General features: G+C 35.5%; 1 protein-coding gene and 1 long non-coding RNA gene across 2 annotated transcripts; one reads left to right on the plus strand and one right to left on the minus strand.

The window, feature by feature from the left end:
* Positions 1 to 1,448: 1,448 nt before the first annotated feature.
* On the minus strand, positions 1,449 to 22,602 carry LOC136027866 (homeobox protein TGIF2LX-like). The gene is made up of 3 exons (XM_065705282.1): positions 22,485 to 22,602; positions 10,805 to 11,028; positions 1,449 to 2,156 (listed from the first exon to the last, which is right to left on the minus strand). The coding sequence occupies exons 1-3, from the start codon at positions 22,486 to 22,488 to the stop codon at positions 1,524 to 1,526; spliced, it is 861 nt and encodes a 286-aa protein (XP_065561354.1). The 5' UTR covers positions 22,489 to 22,602; the 3' UTR covers positions 1,449 to 1,523.
* Positions 8,915 to 26,464, plus strand: LOC136027867 (uncharacterized). Its single transcript, XR_010617679.1, has 3 exons — positions 8,915 to 8,957; positions 17,633 to 17,768; positions 26,233 to 26,464. It is a non-coding gene; the product is annotated as an uncharacterized LOC136027867 (long non-coding RNA).
* The last annotated feature ends 214 nt before the right edge of the window (positions 26,465 to 26,678 follow it).

The following is a 26,678-nucleotide window of genomic DNA, read 5'->3' on the forward strand; positions in this document are numbered from 1 at the left end:
AAATTAAATAAAAAAAAACTAATTTTTTTAGCTGAAAGTAAGGAGCGACATTAAAACTTATAACGAACAGAAATGACTCCGTATATGAAATGGGTTGTCCCCTCCGCTATCCCTCGCTCTTTACGCTAAAGTTTGACTCTTTGCCACAATTCTACTTTTTAAAACAATTAAAAACTTTAGCGCAAAGAGCGAGGGATCGCGGAGGGGACAACCCATTTCATATACGGAGTAATTTCTGTTCGTTTTAAGTTTTAATGTCGCTCCTTACTTTCAGCTAAAAAAATAGTTTTTTTTATTTAATCATTACCAAGAACTGTTTGATTGAAGTCAAAGTGTTATTTAATGGAATACTGTCCTATTGCAAATATATAGAGATTTTAGAAAACTGAAAGACAATCAACAAATATTAGCTGTGGTTTTATCTTTATTAAGTTGCTTAAGTGGCTGAGAGGGTGACAGTAAAAAGGGGTGACGGTAAATTTCTCGTTATTGGTTTTCACAAGTCCACCAATGTGGATTTGTAAGGTGCCCTTTTCGTTATTAACATCATTTTTACTCCGAAAATGCCCTTTCTGATGCCATGCGGATTTTGTGGAGTAATCGAGAAGAAATTACAAACACATAGGGGTACTCAAGTGATTTTAAGCATCTTCTGTTAGTATTCCTAAAATGTATGAAAATTACTTGGGGAAAGAGAGGGAGAATAAACAAGAAGTAGGATTCAAAGACTCTGGCTAGGGGTTTTCAACCATGGAGATTAAGATGGTAACCCTTTTCATTATTCTCAACCGTTATACAATTTTGGACTAAGTCTGTAGCACTTGTGCTGTAGTTTAGCATCAACCCTGTGATTGCAGAAATTCTTTTTCTTTACAACATAAAAGACTATTTTCATATGTTTTCCTACGCAAAGGGATAGGCTGAAAGGATGCTGCCATGAAGGGATGAAAGGGATAGGGCCACGAGTGCTGCCAGAAAATTTATCGATGCGAGAGATGTGGCTGGGCAAGTTTTAATAGGATTTTTTCACCAAGATTCAAATGGTAATGTGTCAGAGGACGACACCCCTTAATAAGACGAATAACGTATTATTGTGAAAAAATCAAGAAAAAAAAACTGAAGCAGAATATCAGTTTAAATTGAATTTCAGTAGAGGAGTTTTTGCTCCCTCAAATATTTTGTTTAAAATGTTTCATGTCAATCCAGTCTACCTTCAAATAAGGATTAGAAAAATTCTTCCAGCTCTTCATATGAGATTGCTTGACTGAAAGGGAAGAACTGAATGAAATTCAATGGGAGTGTAGTGTAAAAGAGGACTATTTGATCACGATGTATCGAATCACCCTTCGGTACATTTTTTCATTCAATAAATTCTGTTAATCCTTTCAGCTAATTCAATGACATTTGATCTGACGTTTTCACTGTTCCAAAATTCATACATACTACAATTCATAAAAGAATATTTTATTATTGATCATTTTTAGTCACTAAATTATAAAGAGGGGTCATTTACTAATAAATTATCAATGAGATATAAAGTTGTAATTGAGAAGCTCATCGGGGGGGATTAGAGGTGGGCTTATCCTTGGTTCCAAATTTTCTTGGGGAACACGAAATCCACTTGATGGATATCTACTATCGTATAGTGAATATGAAGGGTCTATTTGAGGTTCGACATAATTAGTAGTTGGTAACGCATAAACGTTAGAAGTCGGTATTGAATCGGTTACTGGTGACCAGCTGGTGGTACTGGTGGAATAGCTGGTTGCTGATGTCTCGTAATAAGAGCTGTACGACGATGATTCATCAGCAATATATGGTTGATTAAATATTGCTTCCAATTCGGTGGCTCCACGACATCGACATTGACCTTCGCATTGACCTAACCTTGTTTCAAAATTTTCTCGAGGAACATTAGACTCAATAAATGCATATCCATTAGGGTTTCCTTGTGAGTATGAGGGCTCCATTTGAGATTCAACATAATTAGTTTTTGTTGGTGACTCGTAATAGTTAGTGGTTGGCACTTCGTAGTTGCTGGTTGCTAATGACTCGTAATAAGAGTTATATGGTGATGACTCACCAGTAGTATTTGAAAGGTTAAATAGGGTCGACGTCTGACGATGTTCTTGAACCTCCATGAACCAACAGTTAATCTGAAATCAAAAAAATAAATGTTAGAATGGGTTTGCAAGAAGCTTATCAATTTAATTCAGGTAAAATTGGTGGGAAAAAATTTTGAATATTGTTCAGTTACTATAAGCCGAAAAATTTCGTCTACCGATTTCTTTCAAGAAAAATATTGCTCGGATCACTTTGAACATTATGTCCTTTACATTCTTTTTTAATTCGATTAACGACGAAGCCGAAAAATGTATATTTCTGTCCTTGTAAAATATAGTAGAGGAAGGTTTGAGTTAGAAACATTGGTGGTTGAAACAGTAACATTATTTATTGAACTTGGAAATGATAGGTAACAGAATAGAGTTCAAACATATGGAATCGTCTCCTTGAGATGGGGATCGATTGACACGTTATTCTAGTAATAAATTAGTTATCCCCTACTTTATCCTTGTCAGTAGTAACCGTGAGTCGCCACGTTTCACCGTGGTACATTGTATCTGCAATACAATATTTCCTATCAATATAATACGCATCCCTTCCTCCAGGAAGGAAGGGAAGCTGGAGGAAGGGGCATCCCTTCCTCCAGCTTTGGTCCTGGGAACGATAGTTTCTGCTAAGAATCACTGATTTAGCTATCATTTGAATTAAATCACCAACATGATCAATAAAATGAATCAATATTGAATTAAACTGAAAGCGAACATAAAAATTGGTTGAATTCGCTTTCTCTGAGAAGAATCAAGTCGTACTTTTATTATTGAACAAACACAAAGTAGAAACAATGGGGAAATTTTTTTTAAGACAGTGGAAATCAATTCAGTGGATATTTCGACCCTATATCCAAGGGCCGTCTTCAGCACAACACGAGAAATAAAAAAAATATATCTATAAACTTACACCAAAATGTGAGAATTAAAACTAATAATATTTTTTTTTAACTTTTTTAAAACAGCCCTAGCATCCTTACTTCAACGAAGTTCAACCAGAAGGTGCAGCTAGCATCATTGCACCAGATTATTCAAGTTTTCATGCACCAGGGTAATCTTTGCACCAGATTAAGCTTTAACAGTTCATATAACCATTGACGAATCATGACTGTTTTGGGGATGGAGAAGGCAAACATATTACTAAGGATACCCAGTAGCCTCGGTTGGGGGGGGGGAGTTCCCCTTCAATAATTTGGTAAATCATTATTGCTTAGCCCATGCCCCTTGACTCTTTGGATGTAGAATCCTCTTGCCCCCTTCCAATAAATAGGCTGGAGCTACGCCCCTGGGGTTGCAATACAGAGGCATCACTAGCCAAAAAGCGCGGGGTACGGGTAGGGGTAAGGAGGTGAATATTATTGACCGGATGGTCATTATCATCTACAGACTAGGCAGTATCCAGGGGGATTTATGGGGCTTGACCCCCCCTTGAAATGTTTGTCCGACTTGTATAAATATACCAAAAATGAATACAAACGAATTTCCCTGCGGTTTTAAAGCTTGTTGTACCCCCTCCAGAAACAAATACTTCTATACCCCTTCACCCTCCCCGAAAAAATCCTGGATACGGTCCTGCCTACAAGTTAGCCTGATATTGGCATTAAGATTATTTCATTATTTTTTACTGTTTGAGACCAGTCTTTTTTAAGATTAATTTGCCTGCATATTAATTGATTTCTGTTAAACTCTTTCGTTGGTAAAAGAAAAATTGAGCTAATGAAATAAAAACAACTTTTCTCGTATCTATTTTATCGCCTTAAGTTTTTACTGGCTGGCTCATAAAACTGGGAGGAGTGCCCCTCCCCATAGATAACATTCTGTGTATTGTATTCAATATTAAATCTTCTTGCGTGATAGCAAACGGCGAACAAAGCAGAATAAGAATAAGAATTAGAAAGAATAAGAATTAGCAGAATAAGAATTGCGTGATAGCAAACGGCGAACAAAGCAGAATAAGAATTAGAAGGAATAAGAATTAGCAGAATAAGAATTGCGTGATAGCAAACGGCGAACAAAGCAGAATAAGAATTAGAAAGAATAAGAATTAGCAGAATAAGAATTGCGTGATAGCAAACGGCGAACAAAGCAGAATAAGAATTAGCAGAATAAGAATTGCGTGAAAGCAAACGGCGAACAAAGCAGAATAAGAATAAGAATTAGAAATAATAAGAATTAGCAGAATAAGAATTGCGTGATAGCAAACGGCGAACAAAGCAGAATAAGAATAAGAATTAGAAAGAATAAGAATTAGCAGAATAATAATTGCGTGACAGCGAATGGCGAACAAAGCAGAATAAGAATAAGAATTAGAAAGAATAAGAATTAGCAGAATAAGAATTGCGTGATAGCAAACGGCGAACAAAGCAGAATAAGAATAAGAATTAGCAGAATAAGAATACAGATTTTACGCTAATATAATATTGAGATGTGCTTTCAGCTGATTAGACCATTAAGTAGTATCCTTAATTCTGGGAAGGATTTGACTCGTGGTAATTTGGGTAGTGGTGTGTATAGTATTCCTTGTTCGTGTGGATGTTTTTATATCGGCCGAACTCACCAACAGCTTTTTTTAAGCATCGCAACTCAATAGATAAAGCTCTAAAATTTAATAAGCCACCTGAAACTTTTTGTTTCGGCCTTAGTAGAACACATTTTCTATAACCCAGATAATTTCGTACTATTTAGATGCCAAGGCCATTTCTTATGATAGTGTGTTGCACAGTTGGCTAGGGAGGCAATTGAAGCAAAAAAACAACGTTTTCTTGCTAATATTTCAATAAATAGAGATACAGGTAATAGGAAACGTTGTCCTAAAGAAAGTTTTACAAAATCACCTGGGGATTAGATTAATTACAAGACCTTGGGGACTTGCATCAGTAGTAGCTAGCAGTAGGATTATTTCGCAACAGAATAATTAATTTCATATTCATTTTATTGTATCTTAACCAGGCGCTTTAGTGTTCTCGTTGAAGCAACTCTGGTTATAGTTGCTTACGAGTCAGGTGTGAGCTCTATTGCTCACAGTCAAAGTTGCAAAAATTCTAGATATAGATAGTTGTCCTTTTTATTTCTTGGTTTTAGATTTTATTTGATTATAAGGCTATTTTAGTTTGTATTTATACACATTTTTGTATTTTGTATTCTCGTATTTTCAAATTCTTGTATTTTTCAAATTCTCTATTTTTGCTTTCTTAGGGTTGAAGACGCCTTGTTTTATACAAGCGAAGTCTTTAACGAGGGGATCGAAAGTTCATGCGTTTCAATCCCTTCTGTAATTCAATTTAATTAAAAGTAGCTAAAAAAAAATTCAAGAAAAGATTGCAGAAAGAGCCAACGTATGGGCCAAAGACGTTTGGACGTATGAGCCAAAGACCTCACGTTGTTTTAAAAGAGCTGACGTGTGGGCCAATGATGTTTTGGCGTATAAGACAAAACGTTATTTTAAAAGAGCAAGAATATTGGAAAAGAAGAACTAAATACCCTCGCTAGGATTGGGTTCATGATTTTGCCAAAACCAAAAGGGCTTATCCAATATTTTGTCAAAGTATCAAAGTAATTACGTTCACACAAGCATTCTTGTACAGGTGTATAGAAGTATAGAAGTGTTATAGAAGTTTGCTTAAGTATCGCCCATGATTGGAGAAAAAAGTATAGGCTGGAAGCTCAAAGATTGGCTAATAAAATTCAACATCATGTGTATCAATATTATGGCCACATTTTGGCAACAAACATTTTCATTTTGTGAGATGCGAACTTCAAAATAGGTGACAAAAATAGGGAAATTGTATAAAAATCCATAAAATTATTTAGGAAATCGTTAGTGACTCCAAGGTGAAAGAAAATTCAGATACGAGGGGGGCCGTCCTCTTGGTGGTTTTATAGACTGCCATAAGACGTAAGAAGACCTTTCAAACAGTTCGTGAGAAGGAACTATAAGTAAGGAGCAATACCCGGCTCAATAGTAACCGAAACTCTAAAAAAATAGAATTTTAATACCAATGGATATATCAAAAGAATTGACTCAATATTCTGATTTCAGATATGTAAATTTCATTAAATTTAATTTTACCCATTAATGGCTACGGGCCTGGCAAAATTTGCCTGGTTTTAGAAAAAAAGGTGGAAACACTACCAAAGCTATAGAACCCTAATGGAAATCATACCATCAAATTTAGCGCACCAGAAAACCTTACTTGATAGGTTTCAAGCTCTTAAAAAACGTGTCTAAAAAATGTGGAGTTTTATACTTTTTGCCAGAAGAAAGATAACGGATGCGCGTTTATTTGTTTTTTTCCCCAGGGATGATCGCATCGACCCAATGGTCCTAGAATATCTTGAGAGGGCTCATTCAAAGGGAAATGACAAGTTCTAGTGCCCATTTTAGTGGCTAAAACGATTGGAGGACAGCTAGGCCTCCACCCTCGCCCTTTTTCCTCCCCAAATTATTCGATTGAAATTTTGAGATACCAAGTTCATTTATCGTAGTTGAAAGGCCCAATAACTGTGTCTTTGGATATAACATGACCCCCACAGCCTCAGGGGAAAGGTCTTTAAGTTATAAAGTTTCCCAATTGTTTACGTATAGTATTTGTTATTGGGAAGCACGCACACATTTCAGGGCGGGAGGGGGACAAATTTTCTGCTGGGGTTTTCTCCTTAGGAAATTTTTCATGGGAATTTTACGGGTGAAGTTGTTGAGGGTTATTGTCTTGAGTCATCGGGATTGCCTGGAGGATGATTCCGTAAGGAGGGTATTTCTCCGTGGAGGTGGGACCAAATTTCCTGGGATTATATAAACAACTATCAGAAACTATAAGAAAAAGTAAGGAGCAACATTAAAACTAAAAACTAACAGAAATAATTAGGTATTTGTAGGGGGTTGCCTCCTCCTCAACACCTCGCTCCTTACGCTAAAGCTTGAATTTTGTCCTAATTCTTTAAGAATGACTCCTGAAACACAAGGGTCGTTGAATTAGAATAATAAGAAGCATTTTTAAAAATACGAAAAAGCTTTAGCATAAAGACCGTGGTGTTGAGCAGGAGGCAACCCCCTACACATACGTAATAATTTCTGTTCATTTTAATTTTAAATATTGCTCCTTACTTTCAGTTGAAAAAATTATTTTAAAATTTAATTTCTTATCATTTTTGAAACAATCCTGGAAGATCTAGCACAACCTCCACGGAGAAATACCCTCCTTAGGGAAATATTCTCCAGACAATTCAATACCAGTGAAAATACCTAAAATTGCTTAGGAAATCCTTAGTGACCTAAAGATGAAGGAAATTCAGGAGGTGAGGAAAGCAGGCCATTTCTCCTTCCCTCCCTGACACATGTTTGAGATGAATAATGCTCTTATCTAGATCCCAGGATAAAGCTAGCGGAAAGAACTCCCTACTACTACTGATACTACTACTAATAACTCACCCTAGCACCAAGCTGCCTGAGGCCAACACACCTACGCACGCTCCTCCTCCAACCCAATCTATTCAAAGCCTCCCTCTTTACACTCTCCCAGGAAGTTTCCGTTTCCTTTAAATCTTTATTTATGATATCCTCCCAACCTAGACGAGGACGAACTGCTTTCCCTGTATAGCTATATTTAGTTTACAGTAGCACGAAAATCGGCACAACGCAAAGCTTTACACAACTTTGTCCTTACAAAAATGTGGAAAACAAAAATTATGCTTCATGCAGGCACGTACGCAGGAATATTTTTCGGGGGGAGGGGCCAAAACCTTCGAAACCGCAGATATAAAGTAGCACTGTTTTTTACTTAGTAATGCAAAAAGCACGTATATCTGAAAATACAGATTAACTTTAATCTGTAGTGTTGTAGCGGATGGGGGGAAGAAGACTGAAGCCTCAAACGTACGTTTTAGGCTCAGGTTATGTTCATAGCGATTTAGAACCAGAAATTAATCTATTATATCCCACTGAAAGGGAAATTTTAGGGTTAACAGTGCAATATGGGTGCTGTGGGGGGGGGGGTAGTTCTTCTATTGCAAAAAAGTAGATTTTAATGAAAAATGATTCGCATATAGTAAATTTTTGTTGTTTCTTCCTTCTTTGAAATAAAACCGAGTTCTTATTAACAAATTTCTTGTTCCTGATAGTACTGTAAAATTGGAAGTACACAGAAAGCTTTCAAATGCCGCTTGTATCCGTATTTCTCTGTGGTATTTTTTTTCCTTTATTTGTTTGTTTGTTTATCTCTCTTTTGTCACCATGTTTTTTAGTATTGTAAAGACTGAGTAAAAAGACAGCTTGCTTCGTGACTGTTCATTTGTTGATAGATAAGTCTATCTATCATCCGTCCATGCCTCATTCCTAGGGCTGAAATAAGGTATAATAGGTATAATGTTATAGGGCTGAAATAAGGTCATAGAACTAAGGGATAAATAAATTGGATTGATTTTGGGTTTATGCATGACTTATTTCTCTACATTACTGCCTTATTAGATTCTGCAGGTTTTGAGCTTTTTCTTCTTTCCTTTTATGTTTTCCTCTTTTAATTTAGTGTCTTATTTTTATTTCTTACTCTGCAACTGGTTTTCTTGTGATTTCTATTTTGATTTGCATTGTATTTGTATGTGTTTTTCTTCATGCTACTACACATAGTATGCCTCTTTATAGTGGGTCAAAAATAAATAATAATAACAACCAAGATTACTAAAAAAATGAATATGAATTGACAGTTTTATACATATGACAGTTTTATGTTTGTTTCTGAATGTCTTAATAATTTTGTATTTATTTAAGCTAAAAAAGTGAAAGCATTTAAAATGTATTTTTTTTCCAATAGAGAGCGGATCATGTCCTAGTCTTGAAGAGGCACACAGTGTGTAAGTGGAACTCCTTCTCTTAGTTTCTGCTTGTTTGGGTTAAACTTGGTAATGTTTGTTTTGGTGTTTATTTATTTACTGATGGTGATTTATGGTAGATTTGCACTAGAAAAATTTTTCGGCAGTATTTAGTTTATCATCCCCCTCAACATCCCCTGAAGTTTTCACTTTCATACCACTAGCTCTAGTAGCAGTAGTTATAGTGGCAGTAGTACGAGTCTTAGTAGTCGTACTAACAGTAGTGGTAGTAGTAGTATTAGTAGTAATAATGATAGTAGAATTAGCAGTAGTACTAGTCCCACTTTCATTAGCACTACTAACTGTAGTAGTATGCAGTATGATATTGCCCTTTGGTCAGTTGAACATTCCCCTTATGATGCCCTGGAAGACGATCTGTTTGCACATGGTATGTTTTGATTTAACTCAATTTCCCAATCAACTATCCTCAAATATTTACCTTAACACTCTTAGTCTTAGTAGTTACTGCACAAGAATTAGTAGTTGGAGCAGTAATAGTAGTAGCCGTATTAGATTTTTACCGATCTAAAAAATTACCGGGGAGCTATTAGATTTTACCGAATCACTACTATATTTTCATCAAATTAAAAAAGTGACTTTTAAATAGAATGTAATATCCGAATATCGCATAATATGTGTACAATGATAATTAGAGATACATTAGCTGAATTTTCATTCCTTTCCGCTTTTGAACTATTTAAGACGGGTCGAACTGATCCAAAAAACCCTTTTATAGAAGAGTGTCAGCAGGTAGTCAAGTCGTTTCTCATTCATCATAGACCTAAGAACAGTTTTCCCAAACTTGAGCTTTCTAAATTATCTTTCTTCATATTCATCTTCATTTCTTCATATACATCTTTTTTTAAATTGATAAATAAAAGGGAGCAATTGGATTCAGGCTAAAATTTCTTAATTCAATTGAATTGGCGATTTGGCACCCATGATTTAAAACGGAAAAGTGACACGATGATTATACTAATGCATAATTTCAATGTTTCAGAGTTTATGTGAAATGAATCACGCCTGCTTGCTACTGAATTATGTAACAACATAAGTAAAAAAAGAGATACCGGGGGAAAAGGTGGAAAAGAAGTATCTGTAACCATAACTGTGCCTTGGTCAGTATACCATAGGCTAGGATGCTTAGTCTTTACCGAGGTTAGGACACCATCTATCCCTATTTTTACCGACCTGGGTCTTGGAATACCCTATTAAAAATACCATATCTTTACCTGGGGTTTGTAAATTAGCACCAAGCCGACACATTAATTACTAATTCAGGACTTCATCCAAAACCCCGATTATATCACCGCAGGGGAGGTAATTACGTATAAGGCATTGCTGGTTAGTTAGTTGGAAAATACCTAAATTCTCCGTGATGGCTCAGGTAAGACGACTTCACCCCATTCTGGGGTGACGACTTCACACCCCTATTCTGTCACCCCGTTATTGCTTATTCGCACTGGTATCTTATAAAAACTGAGCTTCAACTTGTTTTCATCAAATCATATTACAAGTCCAACAAAAAGGTTGCAGCATTTTTATAATTACTAAGACTAGCCAATACCATAATTTACCTTCTTGAAAAAAAGCAATGCTAAAATCGCCCATGATTTTGCTTTATCGACATGTGCCACTACAGGGGACGAATCTGCTCTGTCACAATTTTGCAAACAAGTTCCTCCAATTGGGCTAAAACAAAAATTGGAATATGGTAATGGCGCTTAAAAAATACCCAACTTGAAAAATCCAGTTTAACAAAATATGGATAAAATAAGTCGAAATGGGTAAAATAAATCCAAAAGCATAATTTTTGACTACCTGCTTACCTGTAGCATCGATAAGCCGGATAGTTGCGCCAAACTTTTTTTTTCTAACTCTGTTGGGTATGGATCATATATATGTTCAGACAGCCACTGTTTTAAAAGTTCTAATCCCTCTTTTGTAAGACACCTTTTCCTTTGGGTTTCCTCTGGATATTCTTCAAAGCTAAAGTATTGTGAATTTGAGCTATTGGAACTATTGGAACATAAAGGCTCCGTGTCCAAGTAATCTGAAAGATTTAAATTGTATTAAATTGCGTTTTACCTAAATCTGGTTGAAACTTCTATTAAAAGAAACAATATGTCAGGGTGAATGAGCTACAAAATATCACGTTCGCATTCTCCCCCCTGCTTTTTAAACGGTTGCCCTTTAAAGCGATATAGAATTCTTATAATGATATTGCAACAATATCAAGCTTCTATTTTAATATTAGTTTGCATTTCTTCATTTTCTCAGTATCCTTTGCAAGTTCCAAATACCACAAACTTCAAATAAAAAAAAAAATTGCTTCTCCCTAGAACCTCGTCAGATTTATTCTTACCTTATAAAGTGTTTCTTTTGGTTGTTTAAAAATAATAGTATAATTAGAGCAGTATGATATTTTCTTTAGTGTTGTCATGTTGAATCGTGAAAATAAAAACCAAAATTAATTAAATAAATTTGGCAACACTTTTTTGGTGCCATAAATTTTTAGATTTTTTGCTGATTGTAACCTCTTTTATTTTCTTCTTTTCTCAATTTAGCGCATTCTAATACCAGATATTGTTCGACTGTATATAAAAGGATATTTGAGTAAAAGTTGAATCGTATTTATTTTTTTTCTTTTATTTGTCAGGTTACGTGGTTCAGTAATTTTGCACTTGATCCATTTATAAAATCAGATCTGTACATTTATTAAATAAAAAATAAGTTTTTAATTGAAAGTAAGGAGCAACATTAAAACTGAAAATGAACAGAAATTATATCGTATTATCGGGTTGTTCCTTCTCAATACCTTGCTCTTTAGGCTAAAGTTTTTAGATCTATTAAAATAGATCTAAAATAGGTCTATTGGAGGGTAACTAACCCCTTGCCATTTATAGATGCCCTCTTTCCTAATCACTAGTGAAAATTTTAAAAAGTGGTTTTGTTCAAAACACTCAAAAGGCCTAGTAACTAAGGTTCCGCTGATGCAATGCCCCCTTGGCCCCAGTATAAGGATTGTAAACTAAGCAATCCATTCACATATCCATTCACATTTTTGGAATAGCCATCTAGTTCAAAATAGACGATAAAGTAAAACGAGAGCTAAGAGCCCATATGGCACTCGGGACGAGAGATCGGATCCGCTCCGCTTATGTAAATCACGCATCAAGAGCTTGTGATTATTCTCAAACTCGCCAAAGCACTAGAAATCCCCCCAACTCTCACAAAGAGATCGGATCTAGTCTGGTTGTGTCGATAACGTATCTAGAGCTTGTGCTTATTCTTATCATCAAGTTTCATCCCGATCTCTTCACTCTAAGCATTTTCCAAGATTCCCATTTTCCAATGTCCAATGTCTGAATTGAAAATGGAGCATCTTAAACATGATATCTTTCTATATTTCAAGTTTCATTAAGATCCGATCATCCATTCGTGAGATAAACATATCTCAATTTTCACGATTGCTCCTCCCTCCAGCCCCCTCCAGATGGTCAAATCAAGTAAATGACTGCTATCAAGTGAATTTGTGTAGGTCCCTGACACGCCTACCAATTTTCATCGTCCTAGCACGTCCAGAACCTAATTTTTTCAAATTTTTCCGAATTAACCGTCCTTCCACTCCTCCCCCCCCCCGATGGTCGAATTGGTTAAGAAACTATTTCTAATTTAATGTGATCTGGTCCCTGATACGAAAGCTCCAGTGGCGCAATTGGTTAAGGCACGGTACTTATATGACAGTCCCTGATACGCCTGCCAACTTTCATTGATTGCTATATTGATCACTTATCTAGTTTTGGATCTTCTTCGTGTAAAAATTAGGGTGGTCCGAGATCCAAACCTTAGACCTCTTAGCCCCTAAGCAAGAATTGTACCACTAGAACAGCAAGGCACACTTAAGAACACCAATCATTTCTTTTATCGGCAAATAAAATTCTTCTCAATTATATCGTTCGCTCGCTCCCCCCCTAGATAGTCGAATCGGGGAAGCGACTATTTTTAATTTAATCTGGTCTGGTCCCTGATACGCCTGCCAAGTTTCATCGTCCTAGCTTATCTGGAACTGCCCGAACTAGTAAAACCGGGACCGACCGACAGACCGACGGACAGAAATTGCGATCGCTATATGTCACTTGGTGAGTACCAAGTGCCATAAAAAATAATACTTATACATTTTGGAATGACTTAACCCTCAAAGCCCCTTGGGCAAGTGTTAAGAGTTGCATAATTTGCCCATAGCTGATATCCAAAGCTGGTTATTAGGGAAAGGTGGCATTTTCGTTCCTGAGTCTCCAAAAAGGCTAATAATATTAATGGATAATTTTTAGGAAATACTGAGAGCGAGGTGAACAAAATAGTGGCACAGGAGGGTTCTTGGAATGCATGAGGGTTTTCGGAAGAGTACAACAGCAAACTCTAAGCAAAGACTAATGGTATTAAGTTGAAACTATAAAGACATGCTGGAAGGTATATTGAAAATGGACCAGAAAGAAAGTCTTTACCAGAAAGACAGACAGACAGAAAGACCAGTCTGTCTGTCTGTCTAGTCTCCCTTGCCCTTTTAGATTTTCTCCTTAATACTGATAGAGATATTAAAAAGTAATTTTGTTTTGAATAGTCAAAGCGTCTAATAGCTAAGCCTCTGGGGATGGCATGCCCCCACAGTACCCAGGACAAGGAATGTAAATTAAGCAATTGTTTCAGTTTCTTAGATCCAGAATTTATCATTAGGAAAGCGGGGATATTGATCCTGGTATGTACAAAAAGGCGAAAGGTATTGAGTCAAAATTTAGGGAAACGTTGAGGGAAATGTTGAGCTATATCAAAGGAACTATGTGAATCTCCAAGCAATCAAAAAGGCCTATCTGCAATATTTTAGGAATGGGTAATGGCTGCTACTAATATTGCTGCTATTGCGGTTGCAAATGAAACTGGTTATGGCGGTAAATGAGACAAGTTCAGACTGTGATAATTTGCAAAATCTCGCTGCAAATAGTGCCTTAATTAAATTTAGATTTAATTTAATTTAATCTTAAATTAGGTATCCCAGACCTAGTAAGGACCTAGGTAAGGGTAAAGACCTAGGTAAAGAACTAGTAAGACCTAGGTAAGGGTAAATAAATTTTCAAATGAGGGTAAGTCTATTTATTTGGACAGTGAAAACAAGTACAAAAGTGAAAACCCCTGAAAACGGGTCGAAATTACGTCTTATATATGGGGAGATGAGACCAATCAATAATTATAAATGTAAAATATAATTTATATAATTATAAAGTCAACATTTTTTTTACAATTAGAAGACACAAAAGACTTTGCCACCTTCATTGGAAATTCATTTTACAGTTAGACACTATTAAAGAAGAAAATTTACATCTCAAGGCTTTGAATGAACTCTGTCATTCAGCTCTGCAAGAAAACTCTAGTGATTTGACTGAAAGTTAATTATTTTGTTTTGTATAAATAGGTTAGTTTTAATTTTAATACTTTAGTATTTCTACCGATGACGATCTCACACTCAAAATGATCAGAACTTAGTGTTAAAGAATCAATGAAACCCAAAATGAACAGAAAGTAGACAAATATCACAGAAAACAAATAGTCAAAATGTGCTAGGTTAAAATCAAACTTGAACAAACAAAAGTCACTACAAACAAGAGTTTGGGTACTGCCTCCTTCCCTAGCTGTAAAAGTCTAAAGCCCACTGCGTCATCTGTACTTCACTAAAAACTAATTTTATTACAAATATTTTCTTTTGTACATGTAACATTAAAAAAAAAGAAACTACACTGAAATATAATCTTAAACTGCTGAACTTTCAGGGATTGATATTATTATATATTAAATGTTCAGTTTAATTTTTTACTTCTTCCCAATGACCATATCATCAAACAGTTCGTGGTAACGAACTGTAGTAAGGAGCGACCCGGCTCAATAGTAAACGAAACTCTAAAAAACGGAATTTCGATACTAAAAGATATATCAAAAGAATCGGATTTTTATGCTGATTTTAAATATATAAGTTTCATCAAATTCAGTCTTTGTCATCAAAAGTTACGAGCCTGAGAAAATTTGCCTTATTTTGGAAAATAGGGGGTAAAACCCCCTAAAAGTCATAGGATCTTAACGAAAATTACACCATCGCATTCAGCGTATCAGAGAACCCTATAGAAAAAATTCCAAGGTCCAATCTACAAAAATGTGGAATTTCGTATTTTTTGCCAGAAGACAAATCACGGGTGCGTGTTTATTTGTTTTTTTGTTTTTTTTTTTTTTTTTTCCCAGGGGTCATCGTATCGACCAAGTGGTCCTAGAGTTTTGCAAGAGGGCTCATTCTAACGGAAATGAAAAGTTCTAGTGCCCTTTTTAAGTGACCAAAAAAATTGGAGGGCACCTAGGCCCCCTCCCACGCTCATTTTCTTCCCAAAGTCAACGGATCAAAATTTTGAGATAGCCATTTTGTTCCGCATAGTCGAAAACCATAATAACTATGTCTTTGGGGATGACTTACCCCCCACAGTCCCTGGGGGAGGGGCTGCAAGTTACAAACTTTGACCAATGTTTACATACAGTAATGGTTACTGGGAAGTGTACTGATGTTATCAGGGGGATTTTTTTGGTTTGGGTGTGGGGTTCAGGGGAGGGGGCTATATGGGAGGATCTTTCCTTGGAGGAGTATTTCATGGGGGAAGAGAAATTCAATGAAAAGGGCGCGGGACTTTCTAGCATTACTATAAAAAAAACAATGAAAATATAAACATGAAAAAGTTTTTTCAATTGAAAGTAAGAAGAAGCATTAAAACTTAAAACGAACAGAGATTATTACGCATATGAAGGGTTCTAAAAATGCTTTAGCATAAAGAGCGAGGTATTTAGGGGGAGATAAATACTTCGCTCTTTATGCTAAAAATTTTTTTAATAATTTCAACTATTTATTCTACGGCCTTTCTGATTCAGGGGTCATTCTTAAAGAATTGGGATAAAATGTAACGTAAGTTACGTAAGTTATGTACGTTTGTTACGTAAGTTAATTCTTAAGTTACGTTTTTTTTTACTAATAAAAACGTTCGTTAAAAATTAAAAGATCTAGTTGCCTTTTTGAGTAACCGAAAAATTGGAAGGCAACTAGACCTCCTTCCCCACCCCTCATTTCTCAAAATCGTCTGATCAAAACTAACAGAAAGCCATTTAGCCAAAAAAAGAATTAATATGCAAATTTCATTTTAGTAATTTATGCACGGAGAGCCAAAATCAGACATGCATTAATTCAAAAACTTTCAGAAATTAAATAAAAAAAAACAAGTTTTTTTAAATGAAAGTAAGGAGCGACATTAAAACTTAAAACGAACAGAAATTACTCCGTATATGAAAGGGGCTTTTCCTCCTCGACACCCCGCTCCTTGCGCTAAAGTTTGATTCTTTCTCGCAACTCTACTTTTTAAAACAATAAAAAACTTTAGCGTAAAGAGCGGGGTGTCGAGGAGGAAAAGCCCCTTTCATATACGGAGTAATTTCTGTGCGTTTTAAGTTTTAATTTCGCTCCTTACTTTCATTCAAAAAAACTTGTTTTTTTTTATTTAATGACAATCAAGGACCATCTTTCCAAGGACCTTCAAGACAAATCTGGTTAAATAGTTCGTGGTAACGAACTGCAGTAAGGAGTGATCCGGCTGAATTACAACCAAAACTCTTAAAAAATGGAATTTTGATACGAATAGTTACATCAAAAGAATTTTATTTTAATGCTGATTTTAAATATATAAGTTTCATCAAGTTTAGGCTTGCCCATCAAAAGTTACGAGCCTGAGAAAAGTTGTCTTATTTTAGAAAATAGGGAGGAAACAACCCCTAAAAGTCATAGAATCTTAACGAAAATCACACCATCAGATTCATCGTATCAGAGAACCCTACTGTAGAAGTTTCAAACTCCTATAAAAAAAATGTGGAATTTTGTATTTTTTGCCAGAAGACAGATCACGGATGCGTGATTATTTGTTTTTTTTTGTTTTGTTTTTTTTTCCAGGGGTGACCGTATCGACCCAGTTGTACTAGGATGTCGCGAGAGGGCTCATTCTAACGGAAATTGAAAGTTCTAGTACCCTTTTTAAGTGACCAAAAAATCGGAGGGCACCGAGGCACCCTCCCACACACATTTTTTCCCTAAAGTCACTGGACAAAAATTTTTGAGATAGTCATTCTGTTCAACTTAGTTGAAAATCTAATAACCGTGTCTTTGGGGATGACTTATTCCCCCCAGTCCCTGGGGGAGAGGCTGCAAGTTACAAACGTTGACCATTGTATACATATAGTAATTGTTAATTATGAAGTGTACAGACGTTTTCAGGGGGCTTTTTCACGTTGGGGTGGGAACGGGTCGCGGGGAGGAGGTTATGTGGGAGGATCTTTCCATAGAGGAATTTTTCATGAGGGAAGAAAATTTCCATGAAGGGAGTGCAGGATTTTCTAGCATCCTCTAAAAAAACAATGAGAAAATAATATTTTTTCAACTGAAAGTATTGAGTAGCATTAAGACTTAAAACGAACATAAAATATTACGTATATAAGGGGGTTCGTCTCCTCCACAATACCTTGCTCTTTAGGCTAAAGTATTTATAGTAATTTCAATTATTTATTCTAAGGCCTTTGCGTTTCAGGAGTCATTCTACAAGATTTGGGACAAAATTCAAGCTTTACTGTAATGAACGAGGAATTGACGAAGGGGCGAACCCCCTCATATACGTAATAAAAATACACAAAAATAGAAGTTCGTCACGTAAGATAATTCGTAAGGTACGTATGTTTATTACTGATAAAAATGTTCGTACAAAAATAAAAAATCTAGTTACATTTTAAATAACCCAACCCTTTTTTCTATCAAAATCGTCCGATCAAAACTATGAGAAAATCATTTAGCAAAAAAAAAAATAATATGCAAATTTTGTTTTAATTATTCATGTGCTGTGACCCAAAATCAAAACATGCATTAATTCAGAAACGTTAAGAAATTAAATAAAAAAAAACAAGTTTTTTTTAACTGCAAGTAAGGAGTGATACTAAAACTTAAAACGAACAGAAATTATTCCGTATGTAAGAAGGGTTGACTCCTCCTCAACGCCTTACTCTTTACGCTAAAGTTTTTATTGTTTTAAAAAATAGAGTTGTGAGAAAGAGTCAAACTTTAGCGTGAAGAGCAGGGCGTTGAGGAATAATTTCTGTTCCTTTCAAGTTTTTATGTCGCTTCTTACTTGCAGTTAAAAAAAACCTGTTTTTTATTCAATTTTCAATAAGATGCAAATGACTCAGTAGGCATTAGACCTTTACAGATAGCAAAGAGGTTTTACAGAGGGTCTTTACAGAGGGTCTTACAGAGAAGGTTTTACAAAGAGGTGTAAAGAGCCTTTACAGATAGCAAAGAGGTTTTACAGAGGGTCTTTACAGAGGTTCTTACAGAGAAGGTTTTACAAAGAGGTGTAAAGAGCCTTTACAGATAGCAAAGAGGTTTACAGATAGCAAAGAGCCAAATTCCTGTTCGTAGTGATTTTTGTTTCACATGCTATTGAAATCAACAAAAAAAAGTAAAAAGAACGAAAAAAAAAAAATACTGTGTAGACATATAGGATAGCATTGATTCGGAAAACTCTAAATGTAAACTTCTCTGCAAATCGGTCACAGAAGTTGGTCTTGATCTTGTTAAATTGATCACCTTTCACCCCTCCCTCCTCACAAAAAACAAATCTGTCGCTGCTGCAGTTTCCCGAGTCATTTGATTTAAAATTGGCGATTGAAGACAGGCAACCAATCAAACAGTTCGTGGTAACGAACTGTAGTAAGGAGCGACCCGGCTCAATAGTAACCGAAACTCTAAAAAATGGAATTTTGATACCCATAGTTACATCAAAAGAATTGCATTTTAATGCTGATTTTAAATATATAAGTTTTATCAAGATCAGTTATACCCATCAAAAGTTACGAGGCTGATAAAATTTGCCTCGTTTTAGAAAATAGGGGGAAACACCCCCTAAAAGTCATACAATCTTAACGAAAATCATACCATCAGATTCATTGTATCAGAGAACCTTATCGTAGAAGGTTCAAGCTCCTGTCTTCAAAATGTGGAATTTCGCATTTTTTGCCAGAAGACAGATCACGGATGCGTGTTTATTTGTTTGTTGTTTTTTTTTTTCCCCAGGGGTGATCGTATCGAATGAGTGGTCCTAGAATGTCGAGAGAGGGCATATTCTAACGGAAATGAAAAGTTCTAGTGCCCTTTTTAAGTGACCAAAAAATTGGAGGGCATCTAGGCCCCCTCCCACGCTCATTTTTTCCCAAAAGTCACCGGATCAAAATTCTGAGATAGCCATTTTATTTACTATAGTCAAAAAACCTAATAACTATGTCTTTAGGGACGACGTACTGCCCCGCATTCCTAGAGGGAGGGGCTGCAAGTTACAAACTTTGACCTGTGTTTACATATAGCAATGGTTACTGGGAAGTGTACGGACGTTTTCTGGGGGATATTTTTGGTTTAGTGGAGAGAGTTGAGGGGGGGGGGATTACGTGGGAGGATATTTCTTATGATGAAACTTCTCATGGAGGAAGAGAATTTCAATGAAGAGGGCGCAGGATTTTCTAGCATTATTTGAAAAGACAATGAAAAAATAAATAGGATTTTTTTTTTACTGAAAGTAAGGAGCAGCATTAAAGCTTAAAACAAACAAAAATTATTACGCACATGAGGGGTTTATTTCCTCGTTATACCTCACTCTTTACGCTAAAGTATTTTTAGTAATTTCAACTATTTATTCTACGGCCTTTGTGATAAAGAGTTTATTCTTAAGGAATTGGGACAAAATCCAAGCTTTAGTGTAAGGAGCGAGGTATCGACGAGGGTTGAACACGCAATGAAAACATACGAATATTGAAGGTCGTTACGTAAGTTAATTCGTAAGTTACGTATATTTTTTCCAATGAAAACATTTGTAAAAAATTAAAAGTTCTAGTTGCTTTTTTATGTAATCAAAAACTTGGAGGGCAACTAGGCCTCCTCCCTCGCTCCTTTTTTCTCAAAAATCTTCCGATTAATTGAAATTAATTAATATGCAAATTTCGTTTTAATTTTTTACGTGCGGAGAGCCAAGATCAAAACATGCATTAATTCGAAAACGCCTAGAAATTAAATAAAAAAACAAGTTTTTTTAAATGAAAGTAAGGAGCGACATTAAAACTTAAAACGAACAGAAATTACTCCGTATATGAAAGGGGCTTTTCCTCCTCAACGCCCCGCTCTTTACGCTAAAGTTTGACTCTTTCTCTTAACTCTACATTTTAAAACAGTACAAAACTTTAGCGTAAAGAGCGGGGCGTTGAGTAGGAAAAGGCCCTTTCATATACGGAGTAATTTCTGTTCGTTTTAAGTTTTAATGTCGCTCCTTACTTTCATTGAAAAAAACTTGTTTTTTTATTTAATAGGAAGATAAAGAGATTTGTTTGCCCTTTATTTGTATGAAAAATGGTAGATTCGAAAATTGAAAACCAAAAATATGAATATGATTAAATAACGTAGTATCTATTTGGGAAAAAGGCTGCATTTTCAGATTTTTTTTACACCTTAATGTTGAATACAGATTTCCCTCCCCCTGAAAAGTTTACGAAAATGTGCGCATTTGTTTATGACCCTCTTTTTCGTTTTTTTTTACTCCCTGAGGTAGGAAAAGTGTTTAGTTTTTGGTCGTTTTGTTAATTTTTTTGCTTTTTCTTTTCTCAATAATGTTATCTTTGTGGGTTGAGAATAAATGATGATCATGATGAATGAGAAACTTGATCGGCGGTCTTTACTGTGTTTGTAAATATTTCTGGTTATCGATGCAGCTTTACTTCGTCTGTTCTACTGATCTGTTAGTCTATTTTATTATACTATTTTTCTTTGTTATATTAGCTTTGTTGTGCTTGCTATTGTTGAGTTACGTGTACTTTCGTTTTGCTTTGTTTTTTTTTTGTACTCCACTGTTTATACTTTTGTATGTTTGTGGGTAATAAATGTTATTATTATTATTATTATTATTATTATTATTATTATTATTATTATTATTATTATTATTATTATTATTATTATTATTATTATTATTATTATTATTATTATTATTATTATTATTATTATTATTATTATTATTATTATTATTATTATTATTATTATTATTATTATTATTATTATTATTATTATTATTATTATTATTATTATTATTATTATTATTATTATTATTATTATTATTATTATTATTATTATTATTATATCCTGTGAGACCTGTGGGACCAAAAACTCCCTATTTCAAATAGCTAACTTATAAAATAAACTCTGTTTCTTGAGGCATTGCTATCCAAAGGTTAATTTTGATTTATAAAGCCATTTTTGAAGAGACCGTAGCCCTAAATGCCGACATAATTCTTTACGTGTTTCAGATCTGAACCACATCCTGTAATGAATTAACACGTATGTACCTGTTAGATATTAAATAAAAAAAACAAGTTTTTGTAATGGTAAGTAAGGAGCGACATTAAAACTTAAAACGAACAGAAATTACTCCGTATATGAAAGGGACTTTTCCTCCTCAATGCCTCGCTCTTTACGCTAAAGTTTGACCTTTCTCTTAACTCTACTTTTTAAAACAGTAAGAAACCTTACTGGTGACTTTGGGTGTCTTTTTTTGATCTGGTGACTTTGGGGAAAAATGAGCGTGGGAGGGGGCCTAGGTGCCCTCCAATTTTTTGGTCACTTAAAAAGGGCACTAGCACTTTTAATTTCCGTTAGAATGAGCCCTCTTGTAAGATTCTAGGACCACTCAGTCGATACGATCACCCCTGGGAAAAAAACAAAAAAACAAGAAAACAAATAAACACGCATCCGTGATCTGTCTTCTGGCAAAAAATACGAAATTCCACATTTTTGTAGATAGGAGCTTGAAACTTCTACAATAAGGTTCTCTGATACGCTGAATCTGATGGTGTGATTTTCGTTAAAATTTTATGACTTTTAGGGGGTGTTTCTAAAATTCTAAGGGGGGGAAATGTTTCCGCTAAAGTTCTAAAATGAGGCAAATTTTCTCAGGCTCGTAACTTTTGATGGGTATAACTGATCTTGATAAAACTTATATATTTAAAATCAGCATTAAAATGCGATTCTTTTGATGTAACTATTGGTACCAAAATCCCACTTTTTAGAGTTTCGGTTACTATTGAGCCGGGTCGCTCCTTACTACAGTTCGTTACCACGAACTGTTTGATCGTTTCTGAGAAGTTTATTAAGAATCCCTGAATATACATCGCATTTTGTAAGCCCTCTTGAGATTCCTACACCACTGCTATTTTTTATTAAAATAATTTCAAGTATTTGTAGAATATGTTGGCATTTCAACGGTAAAAAGGCTCTTTAAAAAAATTATCTTTAACTGACAATTGCCTAAGGTAACAGTAATGATTAACGGCTATTGCAAAAACAGGGAAAGAACTTACTCATTTTTGATTAAAACTATATTCCATACACATTGAAAGTGTCTGAGCTTAACTGAACAGATTATGTGGAAAGAAGCTATAAACTGCCCTACCAAATTATGTCTCTAGAGACACAAGCCTGGTTTGAATTGAAAGTTACTTCTTACCAGTATTATAATACCAACCATGATTACCCAATGTGAAATATTTTTGGCCATAGAAATCAGCACACAAACATGCCATCCAATGATAGTATCAACTAGGCGTGTAATCTGGAAGAGGAGGGGGCTCTGGTATAGCTTTTCTTTCCGAGATATTTTATACTTATCAACCCCATAACGGTTGCCCCATTCCATAAAAACATGAATGTGTCCAAACGTGTCTGATCTATATGAAAAGGGGACTGAAGGGGCGTTGAGGGAGTACAAAAGACATATTTCGGGGATGGGCGTCTGAAATACCTATCTTTAGGCGAATTCGCTCAGTTTTAGTTGGGGGGAAATTTCTTCAAACTAATCCCAAAAGAATTTGGAAAGCATAAAAATCATCCCAAATGCTAAATCTGACTTGAAAAGATAGGCTTCTCTTATGGATTGACGGGAAAGCTGAAAAGTGAGTACCGTGGATTGGTGACCTACGCAGGGAGTACAAACCTTTGCTCTAATTTTTCCACCAAAGTGCACGGATCTCTTACCTCATTGGGCAAATAAGTTAGCCCATGTGGTAAAATGGAGCAATTTTGATCATTTTGCGTCTAGTAAAAGTGATGATTTTTCTATTTACCCAGGTTAACAAAATTGTGGGAGCTGGCATTCTCCTCAGAAAATACTCCCGGAAAAATCCCACCCCCAGAGAATTTCCCCACGTTGTCGACATAAAGCAAGAACTCTCAATTTTCAATCAAAAAAGCATCATCTGAAGTTTCTACGACCTGGAGGGGGAGGTTGGGGATGAGGAAAGGGCAATGCCCTTTTATACGAAACAAATTCTGCTAATTTATGGTTTAATGTTACTCTTTGCTTTCTCAATAGCAGTGTATACCGGAAATTTTCCTAGAAATCATTAGGAACTAACAGAGGCGCACTGGGAGCGAAAAGCTAAAGGGACATTTGGGTAGGGCGGCTCTTCCAGTGGCCCTCCTTATAGAAGAAATTTGTTTTGTTTTTTTGTTGTTAATCAGAAAGTCCCAAGTTCATAGTCTAAAATTCTATGGTGCCAACTTAAAGGACGCCGAACTTTCATTGATTAAAAAAAAATATTAAAAAGGTTTCAAACTATCCTTGCATTGTCATTATCAGAGGCAGGCCAGGATAAAAGAAAAGGAAAGAAAGAAGACTTGAGAAAAAAAAAGTACAAACTAGGAGGCAGTGCCCCTACTATACAAGTGAGGCGCAGTTATGGGAGGGAATAGTCCCCTCTTATATTTTTTTCCTTGAGAAAAAAGAAGAAATTAATTCTCTTGTATCCATCGAGAGATGACACACACGTCGATGTCAACCAAGCAACCGTCGATACCAGCTACACACCCACGTCTGTAAATTATATGAATTTCCTGTTTCTCAGGCATATGGTTTTGAAAACTTAACTGTTTTGTGCCCATCGAAAATTTCTCCGCAGAAAAAAATCCACAGAAAGACAAAGAACCTCAAAATGTCGATCAGATATTCTAAGGTGTAACCAAGGGACCAGATATCAAAAATAGTTTTAGGGCAGGGTCTGGTTGGTCTCAAGTCACTTTCGATTTATAAAAAAGAATTAGAACTTTCAATTTTCGATCTAATGAGCATACCTCAAAATGTCGATCAGACGCCCTAAAAGGTAACAAAAGGACCAAATATCATAAACAGTTTTAGTACAGGGGCACGTAGGCCTTCAATTGCTTTCGACTTATATCAAGGAGGAGAAATTTCAACTTTCAATCGAATGAGCATCCCCTGAAGTTTTTATCACCACAAAGGGGGAGATTCGGGATGTGAAAGGGACAGCCCCCCTCCTCTAAGAAATAAATTCTGCTCATTTTAGGATTCAATGTCACTCTTTGCTTTCATAATAGCAGCATAGACGAGAAATAAGCCTAAGAATCAAAAGGGCTTAAACATCAGTTTCCACCTCCCCCTTGCCCGCTTTTAGTACTAAATTCTTATTTACCAGAAGGCTCAAAGAGAACTTGAATTTCTTCAGATTCTTAGTTATCTTTCTAATTTTGTTTCCAAAAAATTAGGGCTTATTGAAGTTTGTTTCATTTTGTTGATTGATTCTATAGCTATTTTTTCTCTCTCTTTCTCAGTTATTGTTTTTGGCAAGAATAAAGACAGAAATATAGGCCTCAGATATTCCTCTAATTGGGAAACAAAAAAGTTGGACTTTCCCCCCAGAAATACAGGCTTGTATTCAAGGGAGAACAAGGAAGATCAAAACTGTGGGTTCAGCAGGAGTAAAGAGGGCTTATTGATTTTTAATATGGTTTATAGCCACTACTCTTTTTTCCTCATTGGTTTAAGATCACGAAGAAGTTTAACGGTAAATCCCTCAAGAGGCAGGTTCTATCAATTTTCTTCAAGAAGCGGGCGTTTATTACGTAATAGGGAATATTTTCTAAGAGATGCAGGTGTTTGTTATATAATAGAGAGTATTTTTACTTTGATTGTTTAGTTACCCACGAGGGCTGGGAAAAATTTTTCAGGGGGCTACTGGTCACGATGCAAAGTACGCGTTACGTTATAGTTTCTTTGACTGTTTAAAAACCTAAAGGTGTAGGGGGAAACAATCGGGGCCCTCCCAAGTAAGGCCATGGTCCAAATTGATCATGATTCAATATTTTCAGCTTCACTCACAGAGCTTTATTCATAGCAAACAGAGGATTTTCCCGCTGTTTCCAGGATCAAGGAGTGAAATATTATAGAGTCTAGACGTCTATTAATTTTCTTGGAGCAATGGACTCCTCTTATTCTTCTAGTGGGACCGAGTAGTATCCTTTATTCCCCGGGGATATAAAACAGAGTATCTAGCGAGTATTTTCATCAGTCTGATATTCGGGGTGGAACATGCAAGTTAATTTTCTAAAATGGATCTGCTCCAAAGATACTAACACTTAAGCCTATGTATGCTAAGGATGCAACCTCCCCCCCCAAAAAAAGTTGGCAAGATTATAGCCAAATTTGAGTTATTAAATCTGTGTAAAATTTTCAAGCGAAACCTAACCCTTCCCCCATAAAAAAGCCCTATCACTGATAAATTAATCTTGTTTAATCACGTCAAAATATATGCTTTTCCTTGTGTGCATTTTAAATTGCTTTTCCGCTTATGCTGAGAGTTCATTAAATGATTACCATCTGGCAACTATCCAGCTTAGGCCTTAATTACCGTGAGTGGGTATCGTTTGGCACAGAGTTAAATAATTCGACGAAAGGGGGTGCTTTTAACAACTGCAAAGTTAGATGGTTTTTAGTTATATCTTCACATGAAATGCTCAAAAATATATAACTTATTTTCGTTAAAATTAAGATATGAGGGTTGAATTGATTCGATTTTAAGTGTGATTGATTCGATCATGCAGGAATTATTTATGAACCCATGTGTTTTTAGATTATGCATGGCTTACCAAGCTCTAATATAAAAAGAAGTACTATGATGAAACTAAAAAATTATTCTATATTTCAGAATCATTGATGATGGGCTTGGCGCGTGGGCTACTAGAAGTGAATTTAACTGTGGACTTGTTTTAAGGCTCAAGTTATTTGAAGAAATTAAACTTTAGTTTCCATTTCAGGGAAATTCTGTGTCATCTGACAAAGAAGCAGGACTATGCAAAGAGGCGAGAATGGCACCCTTTTATTGGCACCCTTATATGACAAAATTTCCACCCATTCTGCGGTCCTCCAACAAATCGGGAAGAATGCTGCCCCACTGCCTCTCAAATTTATGGTAATGAAGTTGCAGGCCCACCGAGACTTGTCCTCCATCTCGGACATTCTGCTCAAAGCAAAACTGATAATACCAGCCTAGAAGTTAGTAAAATTATAATTATTTAGAATTATGTCGAAATTTTACCCCTGGATATTTCTTGAAAAGCTTGAAGGCTTAGCAATAAAAAAATAAATTTTTGTGCGAGATTTATTTGTCAATCTATAAGAACATTGATAGTCCAATACTAGTGTAAGGTTAGAGACTATTAAAGACAGTCCCTTACTTTGATGCTGCTGTTGGACCTAAAAA

The sequence above is a fragment of the Artemia franciscana genome, chromosome 6 (genome assembly GCF_032884065.1).
Source record: "Artemia franciscana chromosome 6, ASM3288406v1, whole genome shotgun sequence".
Lineage (NCBI taxonomy): Eukaryota > Metazoa > Arthropoda > Branchiopoda > Anostraca > Artemiidae > Artemia > Artemia franciscana.

Coding starts and splice junctions, on each gene's coding strand:
- LOC136027866 (XM_065705282.1), bottom strand. Junction 2,157..10,804: donor CCGGCTTATCGATGCTACAG/GTAAGCAGGTAG, acceptor TTTTGATTTCAG/ATTAACTGTTGGTTCATGGA.